This window comes from Colius striatus, chromosome 15, assembly GCF_028858725.1.
Source record: "Colius striatus isolate bColStr4 chromosome 15, bColStr4.1.hap1, whole genome shotgun sequence".
Taxonomy (NCBI): domain Eukaryota; kingdom Metazoa; phylum Chordata; class Aves; order Coliiformes; family Coliidae; genus Colius; species Colius striatus.
Window position 1 is genome coordinate 5,367,202 of NC_084773.1, and position 12,377 is coordinate 5,379,578.

The following is a 12,377-nucleotide window of genomic DNA, read 5'->3' on the forward strand; positions in this document are numbered from 1 at the left end:
GACTGCTTCCATTCAGACTGGCAGACCAGATCCTTTCATTTGCTTGCTGTCCTTCCTTCCTGGGCTAGCTATGGTCACTCAGGGAACTTGCAATGCTGGAAACAGCAGCAACAATTAACAGCTTGAGTTTAATCCTGCCATTATTTATGATGGTAGCTGTCCATTTCAGGGACTTCTCTCAGTGTTGCTTCAGGCAGCCCTACTCTGAGCCATCCTTCCCAAAGAAACAGACCTCAGCTATTCCCGTGGCTGTCAAGAAACAGGGTCCTACTCCAGAGTGAGCTGCTTGTCAAATTTTGTATAAGGCATTTCAGGTCCTTTTCCTCAACTTCTCTGTCTTCAAAACTGGAGCAGCTATTCTGGCCTTCTCTGTAAAGTCTTGCATTTAAATGCCTTACATGGAAGTCAGGCATTTCTGTTACTATTAGAAGCAATGTGTGGGTGCCAGATGTTTACTCAGGTCTGCTAGCATGTTTGAAAACATAATTGCACAGCAATTCTTGTAAGGACACTGATTTGAAGTAAAATCTTTATTACACTGTTTTGATTGTTTCTGGCAGCATCCACCAAGTGCCAGGTGCTGTAGATTCAGATGGTGCAACATGTGCACTGATCTTCCAGTGACATGTCACTCAGCAGGACTTGGAAACAAAGGTTGCTTTGGAGTTGGAGATCTGCTCCAGGGCATCAGCATCCTGGAACAGAAATTAATTTGAGAGTGCAGGTTAGTTAGGTCCCATTATCCTGCAAATCCATGTGTCAATATAAGCCAGGGTTTGGACCTATCCTCCATTCTAGTCACATGCTGTATAAATGTATCTCAAGGGCAAAAATAAGAAAAAAGTGAGATTCTTTTTAGGTCAGATAGGTGATCTGACATGGTGAGAAGCTGGATTTTTAATGAAGTGTTTGGAGCTGTGAACTCTTCCATCCTGGGTCCTGAGATTAACAAGGCACTCTAGCACATCAAACTGAAAAGTTGCATGCAGTTCCCCAAGGAAGGTGGAAAAGTTCTACGTGCTCTGCTGAACTTCTGCACCTCTGGATGAAGTCTGCATCAGGAAATGGGGAGGGTCTGCCACTGCATGGAGACTTCAGTGCACTGGGCAATGAAGTGGAGATTTCCTTTGCCACACAGTTTTCCACAAGCTGTTCAGTGGTGCCTGTCAGCATACAGCCAGATGAGTTACTTCTGGTACAGTTGTCACCTGCTTTCTTTTTGGATGTGCACAAACCTAGGCCTGTGGGGAAAACAATGACCAGAGCTTTAAGTCTTGCTAAGGACAACACACCTCCCTCCCCTCCATCCTATAAAAGCAGCACTTTTCCAATGGCAATCATCTCACCAGAGCTTGTCACTTGTGTCAGAGATTCAGACTCAGAAACACTTGCCAGACTACCTCAGGACATGAGAAGATTGAGATAGTCCCTAATTTATTAATGATCAGCTTCAGCTGTGTACATTTATCCCAGCCCAAACCAGGACAAAAGGACACAGACCTATACCTGAAGCAAAAATCTGCAGGTAAAGACAACTTACTTGCCACAGAAGTCCTTGTGAATGGCACGGAGGACGAGTAGTAAGTTGGGGTGTGCCTGTAGCCATTTCTCCACCATATTTGGGTGTCTGGGATCAACTTCCAGAAAAACACTCCTGAAAGGGTACATTTGGGAGTAGAAGGTGGGTAGATGCACATGTTTAGGGTGAGAAAATTCAAGATAAGACTTTCTGGATGGCTCCTACTAGCATAGGAAACGAAAAGGTCAGCAAACACATTGCAATGCAATAATCCTAAACCAGATCAGAGCTGTCCATTTAAGATGCAGATTCCAACTGTCTCCTTCAGGGGGAGAAAGCATTGATCTTGGGGAGTAATTCTCATGGCACTCCTCTGTGTGAGCAGTTAAACCCTTGTTTCGAGATGTAAGGATCCCTTTTGAACTCCACACAAAGATATCATTAGCTCTGTCTTTCTGAAGCCCCCAAAGATTAAAGGATAGAACAAAGTTTTATGATGCAAACACCTGAACACTGAGCACTGGCAGTATGAAGTTCTTTGCATGAGCAAAGTGACATTGTCCCAGTTGCGAGAGTCATAAAGTACAAGTTAGTGCACACATTTTCTCACAATAAAAGCCTCCTTAAATCAGTTATGAGAACACCACCAGCATTCACACCCACACACAGGACAGGACAACAGAGAGTGCAGCAGGGATAAGGGAACTAATGAGACATCCTGAGTGCACCAGGACCAGGCCTGGACACTGCAGGGCTATTTCCATCTCTGGGCTTTATGATATGGGCCTGTTTCTCAGTCTCCACTCTCACAAAGAGGCAGAGCCACCCTAAATTTACAGCTTACAGGCATATGGAGACGATGGAACTGCTTACAGTCGGTGACAACACAGCAAGACACAAGCTTAACAGGCAAAGAAAAGGGCAAGCTTCAATCATAGGCTGGTAACTCCTAAAATGTCCCACACTGAATACTCCCTATAAATTCACCAAACAAACAACAAGCTGGGTGTGGATCTCATTCTTGACCTTAAAAAACTTCCAGTCTTCAACAGGGGCTTCTCTTTATAATACAGGCAAAAAGAGAGGAAAAAAATTAATCCTAACAAGCAACCCCATGGGACCAATATCTGTTGCTGGGAAGTTCTGAGGGGCATCTTCTGCTCTTGTGGTCACACAAAGCATGAGGAATCAATTCTTCTGCATGCAGTATGCCTCTCAATGTTGCTGTTTCTCTTCTCAAAACAGCAGCTTCTCAATGACCTCTCTTATGCTGGTAAAATGCCAGGAATTTTCAACAGGGTAGGTGAATGTCCTGGCACAACAGACTTTTAGGCATCAGTACATTAATCTTTAGGCACAAAATAGATTCCACCCGCCAAAGAACAAGGAAAAACATCCAACCCACTCTTTTGAGAATTAACTATAGAGAAAGTTTAACACTAAGAAACTATCCCTGGCTGATCATCTTTCTCCTGCAATATTCAGCTGTGTCTCCTGGAAAAAGAACCAAGTTTCCCCTAATTAAAGGGTGGAATGGAAGTAGACACCTACATCCATTCTCACACAGTTCTATATTGCTTCTCCTTCAATCAGTTATTCTGCTTAGAAAGCTTCTTTTTTGTCCCCACTCTCTTTCTCTGCTGCTCTCTTTCATATTCTTTTTGTTGCTGCTTTGACCTTTAAAGATTCTGTCTTCACTAATAAGTATGAAACACTCATATCCCTTTATTAACCAATTTCAAGGTAATTTTTCTGTTACATGTGACATTTTTTAAACTATTATTAGATTGGGGCAGTGGAGGGGAGACATTTTTGCAACTATTTTCCTGTACCTTCCTGTATGGAAAAGAAACAGAATAAAAGTGAACAGAGTGAATAAAAGTGTACCAGAACAGTGCTTACCCAGAATCTTTCAGAAGAGAAGGGGCCAGAGCCAGAATTGTTTTGATGACTTTCATTCCATCATCTCCCCCATCCAGTGCATCAAGGTCCTCATAGCTGGAGTGCAGGAATAAGAAGCCATCAGCAGAAATTCCTGTGGCATGAACATCCCTTGAAAATACATTGCCCCCCTCTCCATGCAAAAAGGTGCACCTCACACACCTGAACTCCAGTGCTGCTGCAGCAGGTGACAGCACTCACAGCTTTTATGTGAAATGCAGGGAGTAAGGAGGCAGCTACCACTAGGCTGAGAAATGTGTTGAACACAAGCAGAAAACATCCCCTAGACTCTTCCTGAAAAAGTTACAAGCCAACTACAGCTGGAGTCACATGGTTCCAACCTGTGGATCTGTTCTCTCTGGACAGGGAGAGAGTGGGTTGTACAGCAGGGATCACCTGCTTTATTGCAACTGTCCCAACAACCAGGTGGGACTGCCGTCAAACCCATCCGAGCAAAAAAGGGTGTAGAAAGCTCACCTCTCAGAACCTGCTCTGGTGCACATCTTGTACAGAGCTGGGTGCATGACAATCAATTCTGTGGAAGCACTAGCACACACAAAGTAGTTCCACATCTCAGAAGTGCTTATTCGTGTTTGCGTGGGTTTGTTTGCTTAAGACAACTACTGGCAAGAGAACAAGCCACAGTTCCACCCAAGCTTTTTTCCCATCACAAAAAGCTGCTCAGATTACTTGTACTTTCTGTCATAAACTCACACACACACACAAAAAAAGTTCTAAGAGGAAAAACATAGAATCACAGAATGGAGGGGTTGGAAGGGACCTTTAGAGATCATCTAGTCCAACCCCCCTGCAGAAGCAGGTTCACCTAGATCAGGTCGCTGAAACAGTTTTTGTTTGGAGACAGTTTTTGTTTTGTTTCAAAGTGTGTGCTCTTTTCACTTCTATAAAGAGTTAAAATACTTTGATATTGTTTCACAGACCTGGAAGCAGCATCAAAGTAACACTGTGTTATAACATACCACCTAAAGACACCTACACCACTTACACCTATGCTGCATTTGCATGTTTTGTGTGCAACTGTGCAGAATGAGGAAGCAGACAGAAAACCTTGCTTCAAGGAACAGGAGAAGGAAAAATATCTGTTTTGCTGATTACCAGAGGATTTCTGCATCCAAGGAAGCCATGTCCTCATGGAACACATATGGGGGGTTACTGACTATGAAGTCTAAGGGACCCCAGAGTAGCAGCTGTTTGGCAGAGCCTAGAAAAGAAAAAGAATCACAACCAGCTCTCAGCCATAGCAATTTTCCATGTAAGCTCTGGGCAAAATCCTATCAGGAATGTTCTCTCATGAGTTTCTCCAAGCTCTGTGTTTCTCTGATACAATTTTATCCTCTTTCTTTTGGGGACAGACTGGGCTGCTCGTTCTCCCACCTTGAATGCAAGAGCCAAGCACAGGCAAAGTAGCATTTTTCCATATCAACAGCCCCACTTAGTGGAATATATTACAAACCACAGGACTGTGATGCTCTGGAGCTCTGTGCCCATTGAATCTAAAGCAACAACTGGAATCGGAGAGAGCCTCCAAAGACCTAAGTGGGAGCGCAGACTGGCTGTCAAGATGCATACCCTTCCTCTTACCAGAGCTGCAGAGGGGTCTCTAATGAGCCAAAGCACCAGGCCTTCTCAGCAGTATCACCCAGGGTTTGCTCTTCTGCAGACAAGGTGCAGCTCACTCCACTCATGACATTGCCTGGACTGCCACATACCAGCCCTGAATCAGACATCCTGTAGCCATGTGAGTGTGGCACTGTCCTCAGGCCAGGCTCTTGGCACAGGGCTTACCCAAGCAGGTGCAACACCAGCACAGCTACATGGCTTCTGGGCTGGGTGGCTCACTGCTGTTTGGAGTCTGGGCAGCACAAACTCAGATTTGCAGATAGACAGAAGACTGTGCAGACACACCCCGAAGAGGTGGCACAGTGGCAAAACCAAGTGTCAGAAAGGTGTAGGAACGAATCCTGACTCCATAGCTAAGAAACTGCTAAGCACATATCTACTTAAATGGCTAAGCCTCACCAAACAGTAGTTTTAACTGCTTTCAGATGGGTCTGGGGAAGACAACAGGTGGCTCAGCTCACCTAATTTCAGGTGAATAAGGCTGGGTGTTTAATCTAAACTGACTAGCAGCACGGAATGAACTACACTCTGCACATATTTGTCTCTCCCCAGTAACACTAGAGACCACCTGGACTACCAGCTCAGACACAACCTTTGAACACCTAAATCCAAGAACAATTTACCTAATGATGGAGTCAGGGACTTCTCTCAGCTGATCATCTGGCCTTGAAATCTCTGAAGTGAAAACATTCATTGTCTCACCTCTTACTGACCTTTTTCTCTAACTTCCACACCCTCCTGATGTCTGCATCCCAAAGGGGACCCTTGACTGTCTCTCACACCTGCCTCCCCCCATCAAAGTAAAAAGGGAGAAAGACAAAGGGGATTACAACAGTGAAAAAAGAGTTACTGTATGAAATGTCATGGTGGATAATGTGGATTCTCTCCTGGAGTTGCAGCCTGTCAAATTCAGAACAGAAAGAAGAAAGATTAGGAGGCATGTTTGTGTACATTAATGAACAGCACATTCTACAGACAGATCATTAAACATCTCATCTCTTATCTGAAACATGTATATTCTACCCCACTGGATTCTTCTCAAGCTCAGGAGCAGTTTAGGATCTGTCCTTTGTTTAAGGAACAAAATTCAAAGCAAAGTGCCCACTGTGCCCTCACAGTGACTCCAGGGTGCAGGTCCTGTGCACCTATACCTTTATGTATCATCCCTTGCCATACATACAGCAACACTCTCTAACCTTGCTGTGTGTTAACCACATCTCCAAGGCCTCCCCCAGGTAAGCTCGTCATCCCTAAAAAAAACACCCCAAAACCACAAAAAACCCCAAAGACAACACCTCCCCCCAATTAACCACTCCAAAACCCCACAACAAATGACTTGCTTCAGATAGGTAAACCTGCCAATGGCACTGGAGACAACAAGCTCACATTGGCCATATTTTTTGTCCAGTCTCCTTAATCTAGATCTTAACATTGTTCAGGTATCTGAGTATATTTTTTAGGCATCTTTATCTCTCATCTCACATATCAATGTTAGGGTGATGCTACTGCACACTACATGCAGCACAACAGAAGCCCTGTGCCAGACACAGAGCTAGGAGAAGGGACAGCCCATGCACACACTGTACTCTATAACATATTTAAAACACACATTCGGATCTCTCAGATACTAATTCCTAACTTATGATTTGTCTTTCTTGCCCCTGACATCTCTGTGCACAGTAATTGCAGCCAGACATTCCCAGGGTGCTCAGACTAGCAAAACTCCTGAAGGCACAAGAAGACACAGACGCCTCTCCTTTATCTGTGACAAGTGAGCAAGGAAGCATGCTGGCTTGCTACTTGTAATAAGTCTATAAAGGCCTCAGTATTGCTTAGGAGAGATCTTGGCCAAGACTCTGATCTCTCTGACTCACTATACTAATGCAAGGTAGAACAGCCTTGAGACTGCCAGACTGGCACTCCATGGTGCTTATGGTGCTCCAGTCTGTAACAACCTGGCACGTTCTATCCCCAGATGCCAACATGCTACAGAATATGCTGCTCCCTGCCAGGGGGAAATAGTTGAGATGGTGATCCCCTTAAATCTTAGGAATTCTGAGCAACACTCCCTTGACTGGGACAGGAAGAGAGGACAGTCTGAAAGCAGCCTTGGTGCTTGGTGGCAGCCTGATGTTACAGGAGAAGTCACAGAAACAGAGAGCATGAGACAGTAAAGAAGGAACAGAACCTCTAATTCCTCAGCTCCATGGTCCACCCATCAGAACACCTCTCTTTGCTCACCACTTTTGCCTCTGCCTTTTGTGAAGACATTTAAGCAATGTCAGAAGCAGCGCTTTGCAAAGCCAGAAAGAGGAGGTTGGCAAGATCTGCTGCTGGAGAAAGGCTTCAAGTCTCCCACAGGAGATGCCACTCCCAGACCAGTAACAGCACATTGTGGCAAAGAGTCTGCACTGTCCCCAAACTCTTGTCCTCAGTCAATGCCAAGCTGTCCAGCTTTTCCCAGTATGTTCTCTCCTCTCACCACAGTGGCAGAGTTTTACTCCCAGCTCTCAGTGTATCCAGGGCTACCCAGTGGGGTTCATAGAGCACGCTGTGACAAAGGCCTTACACTCAAGTCCTACTTGCTTTTCCTGAGGGCCTATGCCCTGTCAGCATACACAGGCATCAAGAAATGGAGGGAGAGATTCCTGCATCTATCTACAGTCTGTCTGGATGGGCCATCTGGCACTGGGATTGATTTAGTGAGAGCAAGACTCACATAGGCATTCAGGAAACACAGCTATGATAAAGGAGCTCTGAAATGAAGCCAGGAACCAAGCTGGGTTCAGTGAAGCAGTAACACAGCTTATCCTATTGGCTTCTCTCCCAAGAGCTAAAGGGCACCATGCCATGGAGCAGATCACAAGGATGCAATGAAAATCTCCATAGAGAAATATGAGGTTCTCTGGCACAGCATTTACACTCCCTCAGCCCCTCTTGAGCCAACAAGCAATATTAATAAGCAAGGTAATTTTTCCCAGATGTCAAAGCAATAACCTACTAAGTAGGCAAAGATCAGGCCAGCTTTTATTGCATCTGTGAAAAACTGCAACAGAACTGGGTTTGATACTGATACAGGAGGAAATCTCTGCTCCTCTTCCCTATTACTGGACTATAAGGCCAAGGGTAACAGTGAGGTGGCAAGTTTGGGAAGGGCTTATTCCTACATATCAGACTCATTTAAGAGCTGGAACTGAGTTACAAGAAGTGAAGAGATGCAGCTCAGTGCAGACAGAAACAGAAGTAGCCTGTCTCTGTATCCCAGGGCTGACAGCAGCTTGGGAAAACGGGCTATGTGGGCCCTGGGCAGAAATGTCAGTTGATGAGCAGCACTCCAGCCTCACAGATGTAGCTCCAGAAGAGGTAGCAACAGGAATCCTTCTGAGACTGCTCTTCTATCCTCTACTGAGGATACGAGTATGTATCAGAGCTCTGTCCCTTTTATGATGCCTACAAAGACCAGGATCCTGGACTCTCAAGTATTCTCAGATTCCAGTTCTGGGGCTTGCTGTCTTAGTGACAGTCCACAATAACCTGAGTCAAGAAGAATCAGCTGGGGAAGGCCAAAGTCAACCTGATACAGGTCTATCCTGACTTCAGGCACAAGGTGTTTGATTGAGCAGCTCCCAACATCCAGCCACAGCACCAACACTCTCACCAAACCAAAGGCTGCAAGGAGGATCCTGAGGGACACCACACCAGGGGAAGTGCTACTTCAGTGTGCAAGCTTTGTTCTAGAGGAGCAATGACAGAAGCAAGCACAGCAGTAACAATACCAGAAATGAGAGAGGGAAAGGCTCAAGCTATGCTTGTCTTTAACCTCCTAAGTGACATACGTACTCTTACTACTTGCTGCCTTGAGTTTCCCACATTCATAGAAAGAGAAAAGAATAGTTATCACAAAACACTTTGAAAGCCCTGGGAAGACACACAGCATGTAAGTACTGTTGCTTTATTTAGGCTGCTGTCTTTGCAAAGCACACTCACAACTAAATGAAAAATACACTCTGGTAAATACAAGCATTTTCTTTCTTCCTGAATTCACACACGCTTTAGGAGCTCAACAAACTAAACATTCTCTTGTTTCCAGTGGAGATAAAAATGAACCACATGTCCAAATGTTGAGGACTCTTGGTCTCTCCTAAACAACAACTTACAAAAAATGGGTAATACATGGGCTTGTATACCTATGTGCATTCTCCCTGGTGAGATTCACAGCAGCCTTCTCCTTATCCATGGCTATCACCCGGCTCTGGGACAGAAAAAACAAACCACCAAACAAGTATTGCAACATCGAGGTTCCTGAGCAGATACACTCTGCCCAAAATGACATGCAAGATAAAAACTGACAATTGATTATTCACTCTCAGCTCCTAAAAGGAATAGCTGATGAAGAATGCACCTCAGGGCATTCATAGGAACACGAGCCACTTCTAATAGGGCCACTAACATGACAGAAAACAGTCAGTAACACTGCCAGCAGTCTTCCAAAATAGACAGGCTTCTGACCAAACCAACTCAGCTGACAACAATGGAGTCACACTGACTCGTACCACTCATATCATTCATAGCTCTTAATAGCATGAGACTCACTGCTGCAGCTAGACTGAGCTAGACATAGGGTGAAGGGAGGTCATGTCATAGGCTTCTCCTGTCTAACGAGAACAGAACCCTTCCCAGCATTAAGACAATCACTTGGATAGAGGTTCTGGTGTTTTCCATCTGTTGTGCAGACACTGTTCGCCTAGTTACCCCAGTGCAACCTTACAGCACATTCGCTGTGTGTATTGACTGCATGTACCTGACTGTGTGTCAAGAATTTGCAAGTTCTCCATTTAGAGCTTAGGACTACATGGTTAGAGACATGTTTGACTTTCCATTCCACCTTGGGAAGAGTGCAGGCAAAGGTCTGACTTGGTTTTGCCTAATGTTTTTTTAACCACAGATGTTGGTAAATATTTATGTAGGGAAAGCATGCTTAAAGAAACCATTTGGCATCTGGAGGTGATGGTGTGACTGGCCACCATTCCTACAGGGATTAATTTCACAGCCTGAGGTGAGCACTCCCACACATGAACCTCACCCTTAAGGTGAAGGACACAGCTGAACCTCTAAGTGAAAAGTTGCTGCTCTGTTCTCAGTCCCACAGTGCCAAACACTAAAGAGATCACACAGAATGTAAACATTGAGCTGTCAGCATGGCTGCCACTAACTTCAATCAGTCAAGGCTCCTTACTTCTTTGGAAAGGACTATTATCAGTTACAGGAACACACTGACCCAGCTCTTTAATGTAACAGGCAAGGAAAAGAGCATGAAGTAAAGCTCAGGACAATGGAGTAATCATACCTTGAGTTCATGAAGCTCAAGCATTAACCTTATTGGGTCACTGGGAGGGGGAACACAGGTACCAACCTCCAATTCTTATACAGTCCTACAACTCTACAAGAGGAAGAGTTGGCCAAGGTAATTCTCATTCACAAGAAACAACTGTCTGCTCTGCAATTCTGAGGAAAGAAATATCTTTCCCTTAGCCACGTGAAATGAGATCTTGGATTTGGTTTTCTTTGTTTACCAGCAGCATGATAACCAGGAGCAAGAAGGGCTTTGGTCACTCTGATCTCAGTCCCCTTCCTGTTCTTTTTACTTTGTCCAAAAGGTGGGGATCGTTATTAGCGAACAGAAGACTTGAAAAATGTGGGTTGGCAGTTGTGGCAGTGTGACATATGCTTGTCATATTGATGCCAAGTACTGACAATTCTGTGTCTGTACTCATTAGTCTTCAATCTCCTAGAGACAAGATCTTTTGATTCACAGTGAGGTGTTTTTTAGAGAGATGACTGCCCCATACATTTGACTGTGTGCCCATGCCTCAGTTTCTCTTGTCCACAGCCCAGGATTTTAGCTTAAACCAACACGCACCAGTGCTTCAAGATAAGGTGATTAACAGTGAGCTGTGACAGCTGAAGAATGCTCCTTTCATTTTGATTATGTCTCTGCTACTCCTGCAGACAGCTGGGGAGAGCAATTTCTAAATATCCCTCTGCTACCTGGCATGAAATTGCAGAGCCTGACTATCAGAGACCTTAGCTGCTGGAGTCCCATTGAAGCAAAGTAGTTTGTCTGTGAAGTCTCAACAGAGCCTTGTAGAGTGTAATTATCTTGTAACACAATCATATGTTGTACCATGAGCACTGAAATAAAGCTCACCTGTGGCAGCTTGCACAACAAACTCAGAGCAATTGCTCCAGAGCCACAGCCAATCTCCAGGATCACAGGATGAGGGGTAGGAACTGGGAAGCAGAGGCTGGAATTCTTCTCCCGTTTCTGAGATTCTTCCTCCACAACTAAAGAGATGAGATCCTAAAAAACACCCAACCAAACAAATACAACTTTCAAGGGAGCTGTTTGCACTCACACCTTTGTGGTCTGAGAATTGGAGGTTACATTTCTTGACTCTGTAACCCAATGAAATGTATTTTTGTTGCTAATTCTAAAAACACAGATGGCACCAGTAGAACTGACACACCAGAAGCCACTTTTGCTCTATCTCCCCCACAGGGTGTTTTGATTAGTAACTAAATCCTCGGGGTACATTTTCCCACTGATCCTCTGAAATCTTCTAGCACTGTTGGGAAAAACAATAACCAAACAGCTGGAGCACATTATCTTCTGCAACACCATTTTATTTACTTCAAAATTCCAGCTTTCAGAATTTGTAAGCTTCAAAATGTAAGATTTCTGCTCTGTCTCAGTCTGGTACGTAATCCAGAGGCACAGGTACAGCTCCTAACAGCATCTAAATCAATAACCCAGCCTGATGAGGAAAAGCAAAGGCAATGAATTAATAAATTATCCAATGAGCAGCTCCCTGCCTGCATTTCAGATCATGGACTCCTGCTACATTTTGTTGGTATAAAGTCACATGGAAAAGTTTTTCCTCCATGCTCCCAGATCCGTACACTTCTCTGCCATCACTGCCTCCTCCCTCCCATCCATCTCCTCTGGGCCTCACAAAGCCCAGGCAGCTCTGAAGCACTCCATTTTAACAGAACCCTTTTTTCTGTTGACTTGTTCTGCTGAAAGAGCCTGAAAGCATAAAGTAAAAAGGGAAGATGTGGTTGATTTGAATGTGTGAACACTCCGTATTTTCACATTAATATTACTTCTTCAGTCATCTTTTCTGAGCCTTTGCCATTTTCACTTCATCTCTGTTAGGCTATGCTGCTCTTCCAGTAGTCTGGCTCTGCCAACAATAGCCTTTTGGGAGTCACTGGC

General features: G+C 44.6%; 1 protein-coding gene across 3 annotated transcripts in view; it reads right to left on the reverse strand.

Annotated features, from left to right (window-relative positions):
- Positions 1 to 511: 511 nt before the first annotated feature.
- Positions 512 to 12,377, reverse strand: part of HEMK1 (HemK methyltransferase family member 1) — a 29,390-nt gene continuing 17,524 nt past the window's right edge. For all 3 annotated transcript variants that reach the window (XM_062008600.1, XM_062008602.1, XM_062008601.1), the window contains exons 5-11: positions 11,310 to 11,462; positions 9,289 to 9,353; positions 5,952 to 6,001; positions 4,577 to 4,682; positions 3,422 to 3,517; positions 1,541 to 1,654; positions 512 to 1,241 (exon numbers count right to left, since the gene is read on the reverse strand). In XM_062008600.1, the coding sequence (XP_061864584.1) occupies positions 1,205 to 1,241; positions 1,541 to 1,654; positions 3,422 to 3,517; positions 4,577 to 4,682; positions 5,952 to 6,001; positions 9,289 to 9,353; positions 11,310 to 11,462 (621 nt within the window). In that variant the 3' untranslated portion in view covers positions 512 to 1,204. The remainder of the gene's footprint in view (positions 1,242 to 1,540; positions 1,655 to 3,421; positions 3,518 to 4,576; positions 4,683 to 5,951; positions 6,002 to 9,288; positions 9,354 to 11,309; positions 11,463 to 12,377) is intronic.